General features: G+C 32.0%; 6 protein-coding genes across 11 annotated transcripts; 3 read left to right on the top strand and 3 right to left on the bottom strand.

Moving 5' to 3' along the window:
- Nucleotides 1–130: 130 nt before the first annotated feature.
- On the bottom strand, nt 131–2,869 carry LOC110993300 (N-acetylglucosaminyl-phosphatidylinositol de-N-acetylase). Of its 2 annotated transcripts, none has more exons than XM_022259503.2 (4): nt 2,189–2,869; nt 1,715–2,005; nt 1,169–1,262; nt 131–1,106 (listed from the first exon to the last, which is right to left on the bottom strand). In XM_022259503.2, the coding sequence occupies exons 1-4, from the start codon at nt 2,502–2,504 to the stop codon at nt 923–925; spliced, it is 885 nt and encodes a 294-aa protein (XP_022115195.2). In that variant the 5' UTR covers nt 2,505–2,869; the 3' UTR covers nt 131–922. The 2 variants fall into 2 exon arrangements, with proteins under 2 accessions (XP_022115195.2, XP_022115196.2); XM_022259504.2 differs by having other exon boundaries at nt 131–1,097; nt 2,189–2,866.
- Nucleotides 2,870–4,278: 1,409 nt separating this feature from the next.
- LOC110993147 (vacuolar protein sorting-associated protein 37B) lies at nt 4,279–5,775 on the top strand. The gene is made up of 3 exons (XM_022259277.2): nt 4,279–4,659; nt 4,772–4,943; nt 5,073–5,775. Exons 1-3 carry the CDS (start codon nt 4,540–4,542, stop codon nt 5,423–5,425), a joined length of 645 nt encoding a protein of 214 aa, XP_022114969.1. The 5' UTR covers nt 4,279–4,539; the 3' UTR covers nt 5,426–5,775.
- A 102-nt stretch (nt 5,776–5,877) lies between these two features.
- On the bottom strand, nt 5,878–7,389 carry LOC110993146 (dnaJ homolog subfamily C member 30, mitochondrial). The gene is made up of 4 exons (XM_022259276.2): nt 6,863–7,389; nt 6,706–6,793; nt 6,399–6,552; nt 5,878–6,243 (listed from the first exon to the last, which is right to left on the bottom strand). The coding sequence occupies exons 1-4, from the start codon at nt 7,052–7,054 to the stop codon at nt 6,015–6,017; spliced, it is 663 nt and encodes a 220-aa protein (XP_022114968.1). The 5' UTR covers nt 7,055–7,389; the 3' UTR covers nt 5,878–6,014.
- An 82-nt stretch (nt 7,390–7,471) lies between these two features.
- LOC110993148 (myosin regulatory light chain sqh) lies at nt 7,472–9,375 on the top strand. Of its 3 annotated transcripts, none has more exons than XM_022259279.2 (4): nt 7,472–7,625; nt 8,021–8,222; nt 8,460–8,598; nt 8,736–9,375. In XM_022259279.2, the coding sequence occupies exons 2-4, from the start codon at nt 8,033–8,035 to the stop codon at nt 8,929–8,931; spliced, it is 525 nt and encodes a 174-aa protein (XP_022114971.1). In that variant the 5' UTR covers nt 7,472–7,625; nt 8,021–8,032; the 3' UTR covers nt 8,932–9,375. The 3 variants fall into 3 exon arrangements, with proteins under 3 accessions (XP_022114971.1, XP_022114970.1, XP_022114972.1); XM_022259278.2 differs by having other exon boundaries at nt 7,475–7,666; XM_022259280.2 differs by lacking the exon at nt 7,472–7,625 and adding an exon at nt 7,799–7,950.
- Nucleotides 9,376–11,575: 2,200 nt separating this feature from the next.
- Nucleotides 11,576–12,739, bottom strand: LOC110993336. Its single transcript, XM_022259551.2, has 3 exons — nt 12,477–12,739; nt 11,746–11,845; nt 11,576–11,667 (listed from the first exon to the last, which is right to left on the bottom strand). The coding sequence occupies exons 1-3, from the start codon at nt 12,672–12,674 to the stop codon at nt 11,576–11,578; spliced, it is 390 nt and encodes a 129-aa protein (XP_022115243.2). The 5' UTR covers nt 12,675–12,739.
- Nucleotides 12,740–14,482: 1,743 nt separating this feature from the next.
- Nucleotides 14,483–19,590, top strand: LOC110993188 (transcription factor stalky-like). Of its 3 annotated transcripts, XM_045634734.1 has the most exons (9): nt 14,483–14,807; nt 15,168–15,222; nt 15,536–16,409; nt 16,532–16,611; nt 16,688–16,764; nt 16,831–16,967; nt 17,143–17,192; nt 17,474–18,300; nt 18,926–19,250. In XM_045634734.1, the coding sequence occupies exons 1-9, from the start codon at nt 14,591–14,593 to the stop codon at nt 19,189–19,191; spliced, it is 2,583 nt and encodes an 860-aa protein (XP_045490690.1). In that variant the 5' UTR covers nt 14,483–14,590; the 3' UTR covers nt 19,192–19,250. The 3 variants fall into 3 exon arrangements, with proteins under 3 accessions (XP_045490690.1, XP_045490692.1, XP_045490691.1); XM_045634735.1 differs by lacking the exons at nt 14,483–14,807; nt 15,168–15,222 and adding an exon at nt 19,449–19,590 and having other exon boundaries at nt 15,504–16,409; nt 18,926–19,176; XM_045634736.1 differs by lacking the exons at nt 17,143–17,192; nt 18,926–19,250 and having other exon boundaries at nt 17,474–17,555.
- Nucleotides 19,591–20,108: the final 518 nt, after the last annotated feature.

Genomic DNA, 20,108 nt, shown 5'->3' with positions numbered 1-20,108 from the left:
TAACGCTTCTAGGACGCGAACGTCTATATTATTTACATACCTTCACGTATCAAGTGCTTTTAACCAATCGCGGTCAGCAAGATACAAAATAATGGAGTTTTAAATAATGTAAAAACCGCGTCTATATCCTTTTAAGAAGTTTAATTATATAAATTGAAGCACTTATTGTTTACTTATTTTCTAAATAAAAGAACATTCAGAGTACATTAGTATATGCAAAGTTTTCTTAGAATTTTTGAAGTAACTAGTAACTAGGTATATAAGTGAACTCTTCAAATTGTAGGGTTAATAATTATTTTAAGTCAGAATGCTTAGTTCTGAGGGCACACAGTGGGCAATGTAATGGGTAGAATAAAATGCTAATATTGTCAATTTTGAAATTGAATGAAATGATACAATTTTCTTCTGCATTAAAGTATATTAATATGATTGTGGTTAATTAACATTTGTTCTAAAATGTAATATGAGTATATTCAAGGCCAATGAAATAAATAATATGACATAAAGAGTTTTTATAGTAGTTAGTACCTTAGTCCTCTGTGCTTCCTTTTATATTATACTTCATTTTTCACTCTTTCTTTAATAAAACATTGTTTTAAAATTCATTCTTTAATCACACTCAATCATAATAAACAAATGAAAGTTTAAAATAACATAATTTTACACCTTCAAATAATTTATTCTAGGTATGAAAAAAGAGGAATGGTTGAAGAATAATGTATAACATACAATTCATAGTCTATTATAATAATTAAAACTATGTCTTTGTATCCCTTATAAATAAATATCTAAATATATCAATGTCTATCAAATATGATAATCGTGCAGCACGTAATGATTGAACAAATAAAATAAAATTGTAATGTATAAATTAGTACAGAAAAATATTCAACAATATTTTTTTAACAGAAGTATTCAGAAATCAATCATCCACCTCTAATTCTAATTCAATGTCAGCAAGGCTTATTTTCCGAAGAGTATTTATCACCATATATCTAGAAAACATTACATATAAGTAACGAAACCAAATCATCTGACTTTTGTGTTTTTTCATAGCCCGCAAAACTCTTCTGCTTTCAGTCCAACGAAGAAAATACCTAAAACAGCTTGAAATTAACATGGTGTAATTTCTCTTCATGTTAAATTTACTTAATACCATTAATGTTACCTTTTAGAAGACAACAAAAAACTAAGAGGCAAGTCCAGGAATCCTAAATATTTCCTTATAATATTTACAGTATCTAATGTATATACTGTACATTCTGAAACAGAAAAAAGTAATTGTACTATTTTTACAACATAAGTGGTTCCAATATGGCTTTGTAGCTGAACCCAGAGAACCTAAGATTGATAATCAGTTTTTGTTTTCTTAGTGCTTAGTAGGCATACTGTAGTCTAATTATTTGAGACTCAAAGCTCACCTGCAAATGTGTCTCCTAGATGCTCAATTGAGATATGTAATTCTTAACTTTCAAGCAATATACAATATCACTATTACTAAAATATATTGTTTCAGCAGCGGAAACTCTAGCATGTAAAATCTGTCTAGGTTTTTTTTTGCAAAAGTGTAAAGTCAAGTAACTGGTGGAAAGTCTTGAAAATCCAAAATATTGTTTCTGATTTTATTCATTATGTATATAAATCATAGTTCTTTTGCTGTTTATTATAATATTATTTTGTGGTTATTTTATAATTTAAATAATATTAAACTTACTGTCTGGCATATTTTTTTCAACAAACATATAAGCTACTGCATAAAAAACAGCAGCATGATTAGGGTGTGATGAGACACCACCTCTATCAAATATCACAAGGGTATCAATGTTATATGCTTCTATATGATGTCCTATTAACTTAGCTATAACTGGAACTGGCCATTGTAACTTAGGGTTGTCTGGTAGTCTTGTGTCTGAGATAAGACATATATTACAGGCAGGAACTCCCAATTCCTTACAGGCATTCCATAATTCTTGTTTACGAATATTGCCTTTTCCTTCATAATTACCTAAAAATAAGATCAGCTGAGAAATTGTCTCTTAAAAAAATAATTAAAGAGAAACATGGTTTATTATTTTTTAGTTTGAATTGTTTTAAATATATAAAGATTAAGAAGTTGTAAAATAGTAGAATAGATTAATTATAAATTAATTATTGTTAATGAAATAACTACAATATTGTGAAGTGTTACCATTTGATAAGCACAAGATGTTAACTTCAGCTCCCTGTTCACATAATCTATAGATAGTAGGTCCAAAGAACATACACTCATCATCTGGATGAGCCACTACAACTAGCACTCTTTTTGCCCCAATAGCTCCACGAGTACGAGTAGGCAATTTTCTTGCATATTTTCTATACACAATACAACACAAGCACAAGTAACCAAATATCCACAATGATATATACAAAACAAAATTTGTTAAATACAGCAGCGATTCAGATAGAAATGTTAAGTAAAAATTGTAGAGAAATTCGACTTTGTATGGAGATTCCAAAAATAACATTTTAGTCCAAGAATAACTAAATTAAGAATTAAAGGAACTTTAAATTAAATTAAAAATCGTTACAACAAAGATTATTGTATAAATTTTAGACAAAATCATTGAAATTACTTTCATATTCGAAAATAATAAGCACCTAGACAAAACTAACTAAACAGTTAAGACTGGGGACTTGGAACCGCAACGGGATCACTAGTCACAACTGTATAGTGTTTACTGTTTACTACTAATTATAAGTATAAATAATTATTAAAGTACTAGGCGATAAATAGGTACTATTAAATAATAAAAACATTATAAGAATCACAGTCACAGGCCATGACCACAGATCACATATCAGAAGATATACTCAAACATACTGATAACAGACGTCAGACAGTCTACTAACAAACAGGGGGTTAAGACAAGATTTAAGACAATTTATTTTTCACTATAATATAAAAAAAAATTAATTTTATGACCTGGTAACCTAGACCTTTAAGTCATACTTTATTATAAAAAAATATATACAGCCACAGATTATGAAGCTATATCTTAAAAATATAACACGAAGAAGAAAGATAAACTCTAATCATTTTTACTTGAATCGGGTATGAAATTAAAACTATTGCTATAAATAAATAAAATATTAATAATCCCTTTTCTTTTAAGTAAAATTTTATCCTTGGTATCCGCACTGCGACTGCCACCCAGGAAGTCCCCAGAATCGGACGGTATCACTCACCAGGCGCTTCCCGAAGGCCTGGAAAGAGGGCAAGGTGATCCTACTGCCGAAGCCTGGATAAAGGGGAAGGATCTTACCCGATCCGAGAGCTACCGGAGTATCATCTTGCTCTCGATGCAGTCGAAGCTGTTCGAGAGGCTGATCCAACAGTACCTGCAGCCGAAGCCCGAACAGTTCAGCTTCCGCAGCGAGCACAGCACCACGCTGCAGTTGACGACGATGCTCTACACTGCAGCCACAGCCCTAAATAAGAGGAATAGGGCCGCCACCGTAATGCTGGATATGGAGAAGTCCTTCGACCATATCTGGCACAACGGCCTTGTGCTGAAACTCGCCGAGTCTCCACTGCCCCGCCGCATAGTCGCCGTGCTCCGCGCTTTTCTCACCGACCGCACGATTTTCGCTGCGACGGAAGAAATTACGTCGAGACCGCGACCTATCACGGCAGGCGTCCCGCAAAGCAGCGTGCTCTTGCCTTTGCTCTACGCCACATACACCGATGACGTCTCATGCCCAAGTGCCCTGGCCCTCTACGCCGACGACACGGCGTACGTGGCCACATCGCTAAATACGAAGCACACGGGGGCGAAGCTCCAGCGCGCTCTGAGCCTCCTGCCAGAGTGGTTGGACAAATGGAGACTTGCCGCCAACCCGACCAAGACACAGGCGATCGCCTTCGGCCAAGATATGCTGCCGCCGCCTCTACGGTTCCTGGTCCAGGACGTGCCATGACGTAGACTAGGACACCAGAGTCAAGTTGAGATTACTCCTTGACCCCACGTCACCGGATTGGCCCGCCCCAGTACCGCCCTGTATCAGCATGGTGCGAACCCATACACCACCCGAAGGGGGCATATGCCCCGAACGAGCTTAGGCATCACCCTCGCGAGGAAGACTGTAACATGAACCACGACATCCTTGGTATCCGCTTCGTAGCGTAGTGGCATTTCTAATTTTACACCGTTTTTTTTCTGTGGATGCCATTTTTATTCTGTGCTATTCGAGTTTCATAGATTAATATATAATATTTTGCTCTAGCCTTTATAACAAATGTAAAGACTAGTCAGATAGCTGTTGCCTGTTAGTGTTTTTATACTGTGCCTGAAATGAAATTACCAAAAAGTGCAATTTGTGTTTTTATTGTATATAATAATTAATCTTAATCTCTAGCTCTGACTTTCATTAATTTTCTTTGTAATATTTCTGAAATATACACAGATTTCATAGAAAACATAACAACCTGGGTCTGGGTCTTGTTACAAAGTAATTGTTATAACTAGGAAAATATACTTTGTATCTCGTAAGGTAAGAAAGATGATTCAACCGGACTACCCCTCAGCAATGGGTCTATTGTCCCATTTAAACTCTGATGAGCTTAAAGAAATGCTAAACGATGATGCAAAGTTTGATGTAGTACTCAAAGATGTGAAACAGGTAAGAGTCTTTTGTAAACATTTAGGTTCATGAATTTCAATGAATCATTTATAGGAATAAAATTTCCGGTATTAACTAACTATGAAGAAAATTAAATGGATTGCTCTTTTAGATTAAAGATTGGGATACGGAAAAGGAAACCATAATAGTTAGTAACAGATCTATAGCCGAATACAACTTAAGTAAAGAACCAGAACTAGAAGGACTAAAAGCAGAGGTTCAAGAGAAGTCTGAAATTGGAGAAAATCTTTGTAGCCGGATTCAGGAATTACTTGATGAATATAGTAAGTTTTTTCTAGTCTATATTGTATTTTCATTGTTCTTTAGATTCAATTAGTATACTTGACAATTTGTATGTGTAACCTAATTTATGATAATACTAAACAAAAGTTCCTTTTCTAATTATTTCCTAGAAACAAAATCTGCTGGAATTTCACCTGATACCACACTGGCATTATTACAAACAGCTGCAGCAGAAACTGAGGAACAGTCAGAAAATATTGCATCAGACTTCCTAACAGGCAAGATTGATGTTGACAAATTTCTTGAAGACTTTGAACCAATTCGAAAGTCAATGCATTTAAGGAAATTCAAAGCAGAAAAGATGAGTGACTTACTGCGGTCTGGTCAGAGTTCTTACAGTAATGATGTATCAAAACCTTATTTACCGTATCCAAGCTATGGTACACAAGGCGTACCAAGTGTCCCTTATCCAATGGGTCCCTTGAATATGCCTATGCCTGGCATGTATGGTAACCATTTTTGAGCTTTAAGCTACAAGTTAATAAGCTACAAACTATACAGAACGAATTGGATTAGGTAAAAAAAAACAACCATGTGGCCATATTTATGCAAATATTAATACACTGTATAAATGCATCCAAGAAAATACATAATTTTCTAATTGTCACAAATTTTTAAATTAGAATGCACTTTATTCTTTATTAGCAAAAACTATATTTATGTTCACTGTTTCCAGCTCAAGTTTACAGTGTAAATGTAATTTTATAACTGTCCATTTGATATTGGTGCTTGTAAATAGTCAATCATTTACTCAATTCATAGTTAAGGAAAGTATATCTGATGAAAATAAATAAATTTTAATTATGTAAGTAATTGTTATATATAATGATTCTAACATTGTAGCTACAAATTTATTACAATTATAAATTGTTTTATCTATTAAGAGAAGAACATAGAAGAAATTAAATACAAATATTAAAATCCCATTTTATTTAAACAAAATAGGTATTCTAATTTATGAGGTATTTACATGACATGTCTATATATATTAAATTAATATAAGACAAATTTTACTATGACTAAAATATCACATGAATTGTTGTAATTAACTTTTAAACACTTTTTGATTCAACTTTAACCTTTTCTATTTTGTTTTCATCATAATCTGTGGTGCCATAAGCTACAAAAGCAATAAAAATAAAACCAACAGCTGAGATAAAATAAACAAGTGATTCCTGGTGACGTGCTTGTGAATGCAAATCAGCATTTTCTCTTTTTGTCCTAATAATATTTTTTGCACGCTGATTTTTTTTAAATATTTCTCCATAATGTTCTTTAGACCTAAAAGCATAAACATTGTGTTAATTAACATAGATATGTTTTACATTTATAAATGATTCAATATTGACTACCTCACGTTGATTGTATAAACTGTCTAAAGAATTAAAATTGTATACAAAGTACTATTATGCTAGGTTTACAAGATGAGGATATACCATGCATCAAAGTCATATATAGGTGTCTTGCCATCAATCGTTGGTGTTATATGGCGTGTTGTTCTAGACTTGTAGAACTTTAAAGTAGGATCTGTTGGTTCAACATCAGGTTTATACTGCATCCTGGAATAATTATCTCTTCCAACCATTAATCCTTAAAAGAATAAACTTTTTTATTATTTTACAAGTAGTGTAGTAAGTACTAACAACATAGTTAACCATTTATCAATATTATTAGATACTAATGTGCAAAAACAATGCTAATGACATTATGAATATTATTGATAAGGAATTATATTTGAAATACCTTTATCATACATTTTCTTAAGATTTATATTTCCTAGAACTTCATAGGCTTCAGTGATGGCTCTAAACTTTTTAGCTGACTCTTCATCCTTTAAAAATAAACATTGAATGTAAGTATGTTATGATGTAACGAGATGCGTCTTAATTAGTTAACTTACGGTAGACAGGTCAGGATGGTACAGTTTCGACAATTTATAGTAAGCAGATTTAATATCTCGCTGGGTAGCGTTTGGTGTGATCCCCAATGCATCATAGTGGCTTGTTAAGATTTGCGGCGATGTTCCAAACATTCGGAAAAAGCTGTAGACTAACCTTGATTTATTTTGACTAAGCTTTTGAATATAGCCCATCACTGTTAAAATATACTAGTTATCTATATATCTTACATTATTACAACCTGTAGGTCACAAATAGAGAATATAGAATGCACCTAATTATAGAAAAAAAGATATCTTCATGTTTTGGTTTGGAATTTTTTGGTGATTAGGGATGACAAAAAAAGTTGACACTTGAGTTTGATGTTTATCTTTAGACTAGGAGAATCTACACTATATACTTTATGCTGTTATACGAGTGTAAATTAGGTACCGCATTCCCTCACACCTACACGTATTGTAAATAATGTTAATAGTTGAGTAAAATTGCTTTAACTTTACACGAGATCTTCTCTTTAGTACTACACAGTACACTTTAGTTTGTCAGTGAACAGCGGTTTGATGTCTGTGGTAAATTATTTTTATTGTATGGAATGAATCTGTTATCTGTACGTATGGATAATGACGAATACTGAATCTGGTTCTAACTTATAACTAAGCTTGATCGTATCACTTTATTATTTATTTCTACTGTTAGTCCGAAGATCTTAATAATTTCGTAAAATTTTTATTGCTGTGACCAGGTGTTTTAAGTTTTTATCAAAAGGTAATAAATTCGTTGGATTTATACTTCAGTACTCAAATCAGGTAAATACAGCATTTGGAATGAATTTTAACTGTAGTGTATTCAAACCGTACTGGGTACATATATGGTTTAATTTATCCTTGACTGCTATAAATTCATTGCCTTTTACGGAATTATAAAGTGTTTCTGATTGTGACATCAGAACTGTGTCCTACTTCGCTGGGTAATTTTAGTATAGAATGTGTTGTGAGTCATAATATTTTTCGTAAACGGACGTTGTTTGAACGTGACGTGCCTTGAGTTTATCGTTTTTTGTACTCGTTAATTTAACATTTAGTTATAAAAGGTTCCCTTTGTTATTTCTTTTATATTTAGTGATGCTTCTTAACATCAACCTAATGAAAGTTCTATTGTAGCTAAACAACAAAATGTCGTCGCGTAAAACAGCTGGACGTCGAGGTACCAACAAGAAGCGTGCACAGCGTGCCACTTCCAATGTCTTTGCTATGTTTGATCAGGCTCAAATATTGGAGTTCAAGGAGGCTTTTAACATGGTTGATCAAAACCGTGATGGGTTTGTAGACAAAGATGATCTTCATGACATGTTGGCGTCATTAGGTGAGTGATATAACAAAGTATATAAATTAGATTAATTTAAAATTAATATAAATATAGTGTACCAGGTACTTACATTAATTACTTGATAATACTGTTTTGCTAAAGAACAATAACATATTAAGTATCATTGTTCTTTTTATTGTATTGTAAGAATATTCATACTAGATATTTATTACAAAGTAAAAAAAATTTTAATATAGTGAATAATTTGTGATTACACATATGTACCTCATTCAGGTAAAAATCCTACTGAAGAATACTTGGAAGGCATGATGAATGAAGCTCCAGGACCAATTAACTTCACCATGTTCCTCACTCTATTTGGTGAACGTTTGCAAGGCACCGATCCTGAAGACGTCATAAAAAATGCTTTTGGGTAATTAACTATGTTTATTTAAATATTATGCTGAATATATTTAATTAATATGTTATATATTATTTTCATAATATTATATGTATAACTTTTTATTCCTTCACATATTACAGTGAATATTTACAAAATTTATGTTGCAGCTGTTTTGATGAAGAGAATTTAGGAGTGATACAGGAGGATCGTCTAAGGGAATTGCTGACTACTATGGGGGACCGTTTTACTGATGATGATGTTGATGAAATGTTACGTGAGGCACCAATACGTGATGGCTTGTTTGACTATGTGGAGTTTACACGCATTTTAAAGCATGGAGCCAAAGATAAGGATGAACAATAAACTTGGCAGATGTGTAGCAATTTATTATTACTTATCTTCTGCTGTTACCTAATTATGGATTTATTATATGTTATCCGAAATAGCTTGTTTAAGCATAACATTACTTTTATGAATTATTCTATTAATCTCTTAGTACATTGCGGTGCTAACATTGTAGTAGGTATGTCTTTGAAAGGATTTTAGGCAAAACAATGATCTTGTCATGTATTTTATCCTTTTAGATAAGAATATGGTAAGAACTATTAGACTGTACTTTATGTATTTGAGCATTTAAAAAGTATTTAAATTATCATTCCTTTAAAAGTGACTGTTTAAAAATACATTGTCATATAATATTAAGTTTGATATGAATTTTTCATGTATGCAACATAATCTTCTTAACAATCATAAACCCAATATAACCATAAGTTTGTATTACATAATAAAGTATTAACATTAAATTTGTTTACAATGTTTTTATTAGACATGCAATGAATATTCGGTTACTATTCGGTATTCGGCTGCTTTTATTATATTCGGCCGAATACTTAAATATTATATTTTGTCAGAGAAATAATTGGTAAAATTAAAAATTAAAATTGATTAATTACCTATAGGTATATTCATATTTTCATTTCTGTTATAATCATTTAAGTAGTCATTGTTATATAACACACTTACAAAATCATCTTCTAAATTGGAAAAATGGAGGATTCTTTGTGTTTGTACCAGTTTTATGTAAAATGTAGGAAAACTAAACGGGAGAAAAAATAAAGAAACATATATAATATAAGAAATGGTCGAGGTCACCAATATCGTCTCCACACTCACAAACATTACTCTCAACAATACGAATCCTTGCTAAATGATGAGGTGTACATACATGTCCTAAACGCATTCTGGAAATGATAGAAGTGACAATTGGGTTGACTTTCAGCATGTTTGCTTTTGAACTAGCTGCTTTTCAACCCAACACTATTTCATGACTCTCAAAGATGGGTTTCGGGAAGGGCAGCTAAATCATGACAGTTATTCATGTATGGAATAATGCCAAGGAAGCTATAAACATATTATTCCGGCTTTATCATTTCCTTTGATACCACAGTGACTTGGAAGCCATGCAAAGATAATGGCGTAACTTCTTTAGAGCTAAAGCTTACATATTCGCAAAAAATAGGATAACAAAGTTTCGTTTGAAAAGGAAACTTTTCAATAGTGTGTAGTGCACTTTTTGAGTCTGAGAATATAACTGTTCTTCTATATTTCAATAAAATAATAATTAGTACTAAAGCTTTTGAAAGAGAAAATACTCTCAAGTAAAAACCGAGGATTCAGGAGGAAGTTTAATCTTTTGTATTATTTTATGTTGCCAATGAACTAGACCAAATCCAACATAATCATCGACAGTTATTTTAGAGGCACCTGTAAAAATATAATCACAGCTATTCCAATTTTGTTCCTTACTGTACTACGGTACTATTAAAACGAATATTTATCTCCAGAGTATCTTGCTTACAGACGCCTATAGTATATCTTATATCCGGAGCTAGAATTAAAGAATTGAACTGTGTCATAAATATGGATAATGATGGAGATTTAAAAATTTACGATAACTTATTATTAGACATGGTAATGATTTATGACACCAGTAACGGGATGTAAGAATAAAATTGTTTAATTCATGCAGTTTTTCATGTAGAGGATGGTTAGAAAAGTGCATTGATTTGAACAAGAATCGAGCACTTAGAAATTGCCTTCTTAATTTTGAAGGAGGATCGCAGCATTCTAGTTATACAGCATTGGTTTGTCTAGATTTCATCACTTCTGTCAGAACTTACAATTCTTAAATGTTTTTACTTTCGCTTTTATTCTTAGAACCGAATCTTAATCTAAAAATATTCTATATTTGACGTAGCACGTAAATAACATCGTCATTTCTCACTAATTAAATATTCTTAAGCCTGTCCTAATTTATAAGATCATTAATGAAAAATATTTTGGGTGTATAGCAATTAAGATATTTTGGTTCGGGCTTCTATGTTTTAGTATATATATTATAAAAAAACACATTTCGCACACTGGATATTCTATTTTTGACTGATTCGGAATTGAGATCTATAGGGTAAAATGAGCTGCCAATCAAAAAGGACATTTGATATTCCATATTTGTATGGCAAATGGAATTAGCTGTGAGACAGATTCTTTTCTTCGGTCAATGATTATTTTTTAGAAAGCGTATTTATTTGGATCACATGATTATGAAAAATTCCCTTTACGAAAGAATTTAATATACATGATTTGAATCAATTATTAATTTTTTTAGAACTAAATTGATTTCCATAATGTCAAATTGAGTACCATAGTTCATAGTGAGTAAACCTTGACAAGAACCTTTCGGTAATACTAATAGGTACTTGAACTTTTTCATTTTGCTCCATTATGCTCCGCTTCAAGTACTCACTGTGACGATGTTATTTAGCCTACCTTATAATAAATAAAATATATATAATCAAAAAAATCTTAATTTGTACTTGAGATTGGCGGATGGTAGATCAATCAAATATTTTGATGCTAAATATAGTATAAAATAAACATTCGTAGTTCGAATAAGGAAAACATTAAATACGAGATTACATAAAATTAAATTATAGTTTGAAATAGTACTTTATTGATCGCATAAGCTAGGTTTTCCTTCGATCAGCAACACGGCCCATTGCAATAAACCATCGATTCGCATGTGCGGGTTCTCATTTTTAACTGAAAAAATAATTATTTTTAAAGTAGCAAGCGTCAGCAACCTTTTTATGTCGCCAAAAGCTTAAGAGTTTTTGTTACCTTGTGATCTTACAAATTGTTTTGTAGGGATGTCGGCAATTTTAATTGTTGGGCGTCCTAACTGGAAGTGAGTAGTTGTGGGTATAATTTTCTTCTTTTCCTGAAAAGCTAAAAACTATTAACCAGATTTGGCCAATAAATTTAAAGCGGCAATGGTAGTCCTTAATCATTATTTAAATTGTAATACTTATGCATGCTAAGGTAAGATGGCTTTATGTATTAATTTGAATTGCATGGCACCGACTTTCTTCGTCCTTCGGTTGAGTAGTAGATAGATAGAGTACTTGATAGTATCTTTGTAGTCCGTGAACTGACTTCCCTTTTTCAGATTTTTTCTAAATACGTATACTTAACTGAGCCATAAAGATAGGTAGCAATAAAGTATGACCGATAATTAGGGACAGGCGTATATCACTGATTTCATTGGCACAAAATACTCGTACAAGACTCCGCGTCGTTCGCTACCATAAATCTAAATCATTGTATCCCAACGTGCCCCACGTCCCAAAGGGAGGAATTTGATTGTTAGGGGGCTTTTCGAAAATTTATTATTATTATTTGGAATTTCAATTTTAGTTTTTAATTATGTATCGTCCTATACTAAAGTTAACCATTCAATTTTGTAAGTATATTACATAGGGGGCCTCGCCATTTAAGAAAGGCGCACGGTGCACGGCACAAAAGCGGTCGGAAAATACTGATCAAACTGATTAAAAAATAAGTATTCTCACTTGTTCCCAAATATTTTTTTTTATGATTTTGGGCTCCTGGCGATCTGATCTAGCTGATTTTGGGTTGTAGTCCGGAGGGTGGTAGAGCATATCATAAGGACATAAAGGCTTCTTTGACTTCCAGTTTGTGTTAAAATATGATTCTTTCGATACTGGTATGATCATTTGGGTTATGAGTCTGTCTTCAGGCATAGCCATTTAAAAAAATATATTAACACAAAAAATTTTGTTTCAGATTTACACGCTTTTACAAAATGTCACTTTAGCACAATTTAAAACATACTGTCAGAAAGTTATTTATTTTGTATGTTCTCTGATAATATCTGGGAGAGGGGTTTTCGAATATGAAGGCCCGGGCCGATTAAAAAAAGTTGAACGAGTCTAGTGTTATATAATTTTTGATATAGTTACTATATCTATGGTTGGGTAATATGTAATCAAAGCGTGGAGTTTATTAAAAAAACAGAAGTCGTTTGCAATAAAAGATGAGATTCAAGAAGAATTCCTACATGCATTACATTGTAGTACATATATTAGGCATATAGTATACAATAAGGATCATGCAACGCTTTGCGAACCCTTTTTAATGTATCTTCGATGAATACCGAGTTCCCTATAGTATTGCAGTACTTACTTGATGTTGAAGATGATGGATAGCCACTTTCAACGTTGACGATAGCAGCGTTGCTACATACTTACACTTGTATATAGTTGTACGTTTACCTCGACATACTATTAGAATGTCATATACAATGAATCTAAATAAAAGGTATATGCATATTCTATCCTCCTGGTAGTCTTGCGAACGGATGGCGTAGTTTTGCTCTTTCGCGAATTTTGTAAAAGTTTTTGACATTCATAAGCATGCCTTAAGTCGCATCTAAACTGAATAAATAAATTTTGATTTGATTTGATATCTGTTGAGGAGAGATGATAATTAATCACGTTAAAAATAAAATGGTAAGTATATAAAAATCTATTTAGATGGATATAGTAACATTATATTGTTCACAAACTGACACAATTATAAGATTTTTAATTACAATAGTAGTTTATTATTACAGCATTAATTTAAAATTAAAACAAATAAAGTTAGATCCAGATACCTAGAGTTATCCTTTCGCCACTCGTCATATTTGTGACATAATATCTTAGTGTTGGTAATTTACACCAAGGACTGTAGCACATAATACAGTCCTTGGTTTAAATTTTAATCTATATGGCTCTAATATTTTACAATTACATTTGTACTCTTTCGCTAATGCCAAAAAGATGTCATGTTGTGTTAATAGATATATTTTTTAGTTTTTATTAATAATTTTCATTTTTATATATTTTGTTAATAATGATTTTTCATTTCATTAATAATGGAGAAATATGCTAATTATCGTTTTTATGGTCAGTTTAATTAGGTGTACGAATACTTATCAATACTACACATTTATTTATTTTTATTTATGTAGATTCCCTGGACTATTTGATACCACCAGTTAAGAAACAGCAGGAATATTTAGTCAACGAGCAGAAAACATCAAAATTTTATAAGGATATCAAAGAAATTGATGTGTCTACTTATTCTTCGACTCACAATAAACGAAATACTCAGGAGGTTGTTATAAGTTTATTCAGACTTGATAGTTTAATATGTTTTACAATTCTTTACAGTCTACAATATATTTCTTATTGTATCGATGTTTTCAATGGGACGCAAATAAAGCGACTAAAGTAGCGTATTGCACTGTCGACATAATTATGCAATAATTAAACTGTTTCAGAAACTTAAGAAAAAATACTCAGTGTTAGATCGAGAAAAATATATCCTTGAAACTATTTTACCATTCGACGACATTAATCATGATAAGAAAAGATATAGTAAAAATTGCAAACCAGTTATAAAGATTACTGTAGTACCGAAATCGGTTGAGACGCAGACTTCTAAGGTTTTCAATAAAAAAATCTTAAAAAAGAAAATAAAAAATACTTGCTCTAATCACGACGACTTACACTCTAATAACGTTTGTTCGATTTCTGGAAGGAAGCGTGAAAAAATTTTTGAAATAAAATCTTCAGAGAGCGACAACTTCTATAAGAGACGCTTATATTATTTTAATAAAATGGACAAAAATAATTTCAAAGACAAAAGAAAGAAAGATGGCAAGAAGGATTTTAATGACGATCTCAGAAAATGTAAAACTGTCAACTGCCCAAACAAACCAGGCATTCCCGATGTTAGTAGACACAGAAGCCATGTTAAAATTGTTGGCAGGTTAGGGCTGACCAATGACGACAGATATGTGTTGAATTGTGCTGCTACGATAGATGATAGACCAAGTGAGTATCCTATTGAGATTAGAGATGCATGTAGCACGGTTCCTTAAACTATTGTAGCGACACTTACAATAATTGCGACGATGACATCGTACCCTGAAACGTACTAACAAAATTAACAATTTCTTAAAATTAGCCAGTGGACAAAGAGCAGCACTTTCCTTTCTCCATTATTTACGCTAAGAATTATTATTTTATCATTTAATCCAATACTGTGCTTTTATCTATATATCAACCATAATACAAGGTATCCCAATTTAAAGTTCTTCCTGACCTATTATATCGTAGAAGGACAAAACTATTCTGAAACGTAAAATAACAAAGACCTATAGCGAAAGTATTAATTAGTTTGAAATGTTTTAGTTCTTACGAATATTACTCAAGATGAGCCGATAAGGAACAAACGTAGTGAACAACCGTAAGTATGCTAATAGAGGAAAAATTGTTTTTATAAGTTCTTACTAATGTAATATAATTTATCTTGACATAATTTAATTTAAAAAGTTTTCGAAAATAGCTGCCGCTCTCAAATCTATAGTCCAAGTGAATACGTTTACAACGAGACTGCTGCTTGCAATAGTGATTCCTTAAGGTAATATAATAGGTATCATTACAATTATTAAACAGGTAACTTCCGATAGGGACTCAGAAATTGAACATAGTATCTCGTGATATTGTCATCACATGGGTGATTATATTTAAGACATTGTACTTACACTGATTCATTTCAGAATGGAATCCCAAGGCATTCAAGTGAATTTACTTCAAGATTCAGAAAATAAAAAAAGATACGGGCCCATGAAAAATAAGTATAGTCAATGTGTATGTACTGGCGGAATACTTAAATCGGAAAACGAAACTGCTAAAGGATTTCAAACTCCCATTGTCGTCATTTCTGTGTATCCCAAAGAAAGCGGGAGTGATGGTCATATGGTCAGAGTTGAAGAAAGACAAATGTCTCCTATGGAAAAAATGGAAGTCCAACAAAAAGTATCAAGCAAGGATAAAAAATCAACATCTCAAAGGCTAGCATCGGCAAAGGAAGTATTCTCAATTAACAAAGAGTATCTAAGAGAACCTAACAAAAGTAAAATGTTTAAAAACAATCCGAAAAGTGTATCTCCAAATCGTTTTTCAAACTCTACTAGAAATCACATTCCTCTTGGAAGCTCTAGAACAGACGTATTTAGTAAAAGAAGTAAAGCAAAATTATCCAAAACACTATACCAAAGTAGACAAGATACGGAAACAAGTGGAGGCCAAAAAAATTTAGACACAAATCGAAATTTGGCAAAGAAAGCTTTAGTCGACAATTATATAAATAAACTGGAAACTGAAGAAGCTAAAAATAATAGAGCCATAGCGAAACATAAATACACCGCACCAAAAAATAAAGCTTCAAAGGTCACTGTGAATATTGATGGAGAATCCGAACGTTATAATTTACTTTTTAAACATGATAGACAAAATACAGATTTTTCAGTAAGAAAGACTGTTAAATCAAAGAAGAATGCACACATTGCCTCTATGGAAAATTTATTAATTTTAACAGATGACACTAAAATCCCTGCTTCTGGATCGTTATCATACTCAGCCAATTCACCCGTGAGTTCAGGAAAAATTTCAAGGTCTCCTGTAAATATATATGTATATCTAACCTTAACATATTAGTCATATTTTATTTTTGAATTACATTACACTACATGAATAAATTCAATACCTTTCAGAATCCAAGTAAAGCAGAAAAAAATCTAGATAAAAGATCTTCCAACTTATATGTTCGAGACAGTATAGAAGTTTTTCATGGGTAGGGTAGAACGTTTTCTTTGTCGTAAACACTACAATAACAGTTATAACCGAATTTCTTTTCATTATCATTTTAGACGAACGAGCTCTGGCAACTCAAAACAAAAAATGGCAGAAAAAAATAACAGCAATCCGATTGAAAATAATTATGAAGGTTGTTAAAGTTTTTAAATAAAATGATGATAATAATATAATAATTTAATAAAATCTCCTTTTGTAGGACGGGCTAAGCATTACCGTGGTGACCCGTGCGTGATTCCAGATCCTTCTGAAAGAGACAAGGAGATAAGGCAGTTGTTGGGTATTTTAACGGGGCGAAACTTAAACGAGCCGAAACGAAATTCTCGACTATCTCAGGTAAATTCTAAATCCAAAAACCGATTCACTAATTTTTTGCCAATTTATATACCTACATTATTTATTTTATAAACTAAGGTAGATATAAAGTAATTTAAATTCAAATGTTATTCCTACCTGATAAAGACATTTTGTGTTATAACTAGATTCTTATAAGTATTTAAATATTTTTAAGGAAACCTTTGTTGTAAAAAACTGCGAAGAATGCTGCATCGAAAACGAATGGTTAAGTTTTTTCTTTTTAATTTTTTAAAACTCATATAAAAGTAAAAAAAATACAAAGGCCATTGCTGGTTTAAGGCTTATGTACAACAATGAAATACATTGTGCTTATGATATGAACATACACATAATTAAGTAATAATATGGTACTACATTTAATACCTAGTACATTGTTAAATACTTGCGAGGTTTTTACTTGAAATATTAAAGCCTTAGCTCAGTTCCTTTGTTTGTTAATTCATAGTTTGTGACTATTCTTTTTACGAATTAAATTTGATTTTCAGCAAAAAGAAAGTAAAACTAAGTAGCAGTTTAGCAAAACTATTCCCACAAAAATTGATATCAAAACTACAATGTAAATCAAAGGCTGATTTAAAGCACTCCGAAACAAAATATTATGAATTGAACGACATTGTTCCAATAAAAACAAAACTTAGAACAGGAGATGGTCAACCAACAAATTGTGGAGTCACAGAGCACGACAGATTATGTACAAACCATTCCAACCATTCCAAGTCGAATAATAATGTTATTTACAACAATAGAAATGTAGAAAGTGGAAATGATGCCAATCTTATTCTAAATAGAAATATAAATGTTTTTTTAGAAGTAGAACAGTTTACAAAACAAAAACCTATAATGTTGACTCGAAAACAATATAATAAAGTTAAGAGAACGATACAAAATGCTGTATGTAAAAAGTTTAGCAATGAGAGAAGAAAAGCTAATTACTATAGTAGCGTTACAATTGGAGAAGTAAGAATAAAATCTAAATTTCCAAGAGTTTTACGATTAAGCAAGGAGACGCAAACTGATAGTATTAAAAACATCAGCTCTGATATGTTATCTGAAAAGTATATTGAATCTAAATGTTCATTTAACTGGGATATAGACATTGAAAAGAAAAATGAATTGAGCGAATCGACAACAGAGGAAAATCAAAATGCTCAGTTATTGAGTAAGCCAAGAAACATCGTTTCGTCGATGGAGGTCCGATATGCTAGCGTATCACTAATGAAGCATGTTACTTATTCGTCACTTGCGTGTTATAATGATAATTCGATTTTTGTGGAACAAAAGGATTCAAACTCAATTCATACTATTTTTAAAGGTGCTAAAATTTGACGTATGCAAAACTTTTATCAATTCAAATTTTTTTTTCGCAATCTTATTAGGCACTATAGGGAACAAAGATATACAGCATAGTAACGACATTTATAATTTTTTAGCATTCATATTCAAAAAAAAATATAAACATGTCACCGTAAAATAAATAAATCAGTAGCCCTTCTTCAACCTTTTTTTGGTCTGGGTCTGGTCTTCAGATTTACCTATCTGTTACATGGTCATTTATATGTCAAGCTAATATATAAGTAGGTGATCAGCCTCCTGTTTCAGACGAGCCGTCAACTTTTTGGGTCTAGGGCAAGTCGGTATCCTCACGATGTTTTCCTTCACCGTTCGAGAGAATGTTAAATCCGCACTTAAAATAATGTCCATTGGTGCACAGCCGGGGATCGAACCTACGACCTTAGAGATGAGAATCCCTTGCTGATGCCACTAGGCCAATACTGCTCGCCAAGTTACTAAACCGTCAAGTATTAACCATCCAGAGTTAGTTGTAGGTGGTTCTATTTATCGAAATTACCATAAAGTTTTTATGGAATGGAATTTTAATATGAATTAGTGTAAGTTAGTAATAAATTAACCACTATTATTAAGCATATTTTGTACAGGTCACAAGAAGTCAGTGACACCAAACCTCGGGACATCTGCATATTCTTTGTACTCCAGCAATAGTAACCGTACAAGCCTAAGCCAACGATCTGAATTGATCGACTCAAAAAAGAAGCCGCTACTGCAGCGTTTGGTGTCGTGTCTTATAATGAGATCAAAAGTGTCAGCAATAAAAATAGGCAAACCACCTCATAAGCAACCAACTAAGAATAGCTCAATTAACTCGTATAATATCAACACATCTTTCGCGGTAGGCAAAGAATAATTTAATTTTGATACCTAGTTACGTCCGCCTTACCGCTTATATAACACTGTGTTAGGTATTGGTTTACGATTTGGGGTACGATCCCGAGTGATAATGGTTTTGGGTATCACAGTATCTACTTGCGTTTGTATCTGCAAACGCAACAGACACGTAACTTATCCGTATAAAGTTTGTCTTTACCCATTTGCTCGATTTATCATTAATAAATCAAGTTTAGCAATATATTTTATGGTATAATATATATTTGAATATTGCAGGGTGTGGAAATACCATCGTCATTATACGACACGTCCGCATCTTTTTATAGTAACCATACAATTATGCCTGTGTACAAGATGAAACGAAGCTTCTTCAGTTCCGTTAAAGGATTTCTCACTCATCATCGAAATTGAAAACTTATCATTATCTATAATAAAGGTTTTTTTTCTGTTTATTTGAAAAAGACGTGAGATTTAGTTATTTACAATAATATAGATATCTTTACCAAAGAAATATCTAAATCGATCCTCAATCATCTAAGGGTGAAACATATTGAGACAGTACTGATAATAATTGGCTATTTCATGAAATGGTCGAATTTTGATGCAAAAGACACGTCGAGACATTGTCGATATGATTTTTTTTCAATGCAATAGCTACATAAATTTATATTGTGGACGAATGTTTTTATTTTTTAAATATTATATAACAGAACCGCCCCTGTAGCTAATTTTTTAACGGACATGAAACATTACATTGACGTGGTTAACCGGGTTACTTACTTTCAATCTTCGTTTGGCCAAAATAGTTAATAATGTGCCGATACAATACAATATATGTATGTGTTATGTAGTTACAAAGCAGGGTGGCACGGAGGGTAGCTTTCTAAAGTATCTGAACTAGGCTAAGTCTAAAAAATCCTGAACACAGTACTAAGC

This window comes from Pieris rapae, chromosome 3 (genome assembly GCF_905147795.1).
Source record: "Pieris rapae chromosome 3, ilPieRapa1.1, whole genome shotgun sequence".
In the NCBI taxonomy this organism is placed as follows: domain Eukaryota; kingdom Metazoa; phylum Arthropoda; class Insecta; order Lepidoptera; family Pieridae; genus Pieris; species Pieris rapae.
Note: the sequence above shows the minus strand (reverse complement) of the source record. Positions and strands in the feature narration are given on the sequence as shown.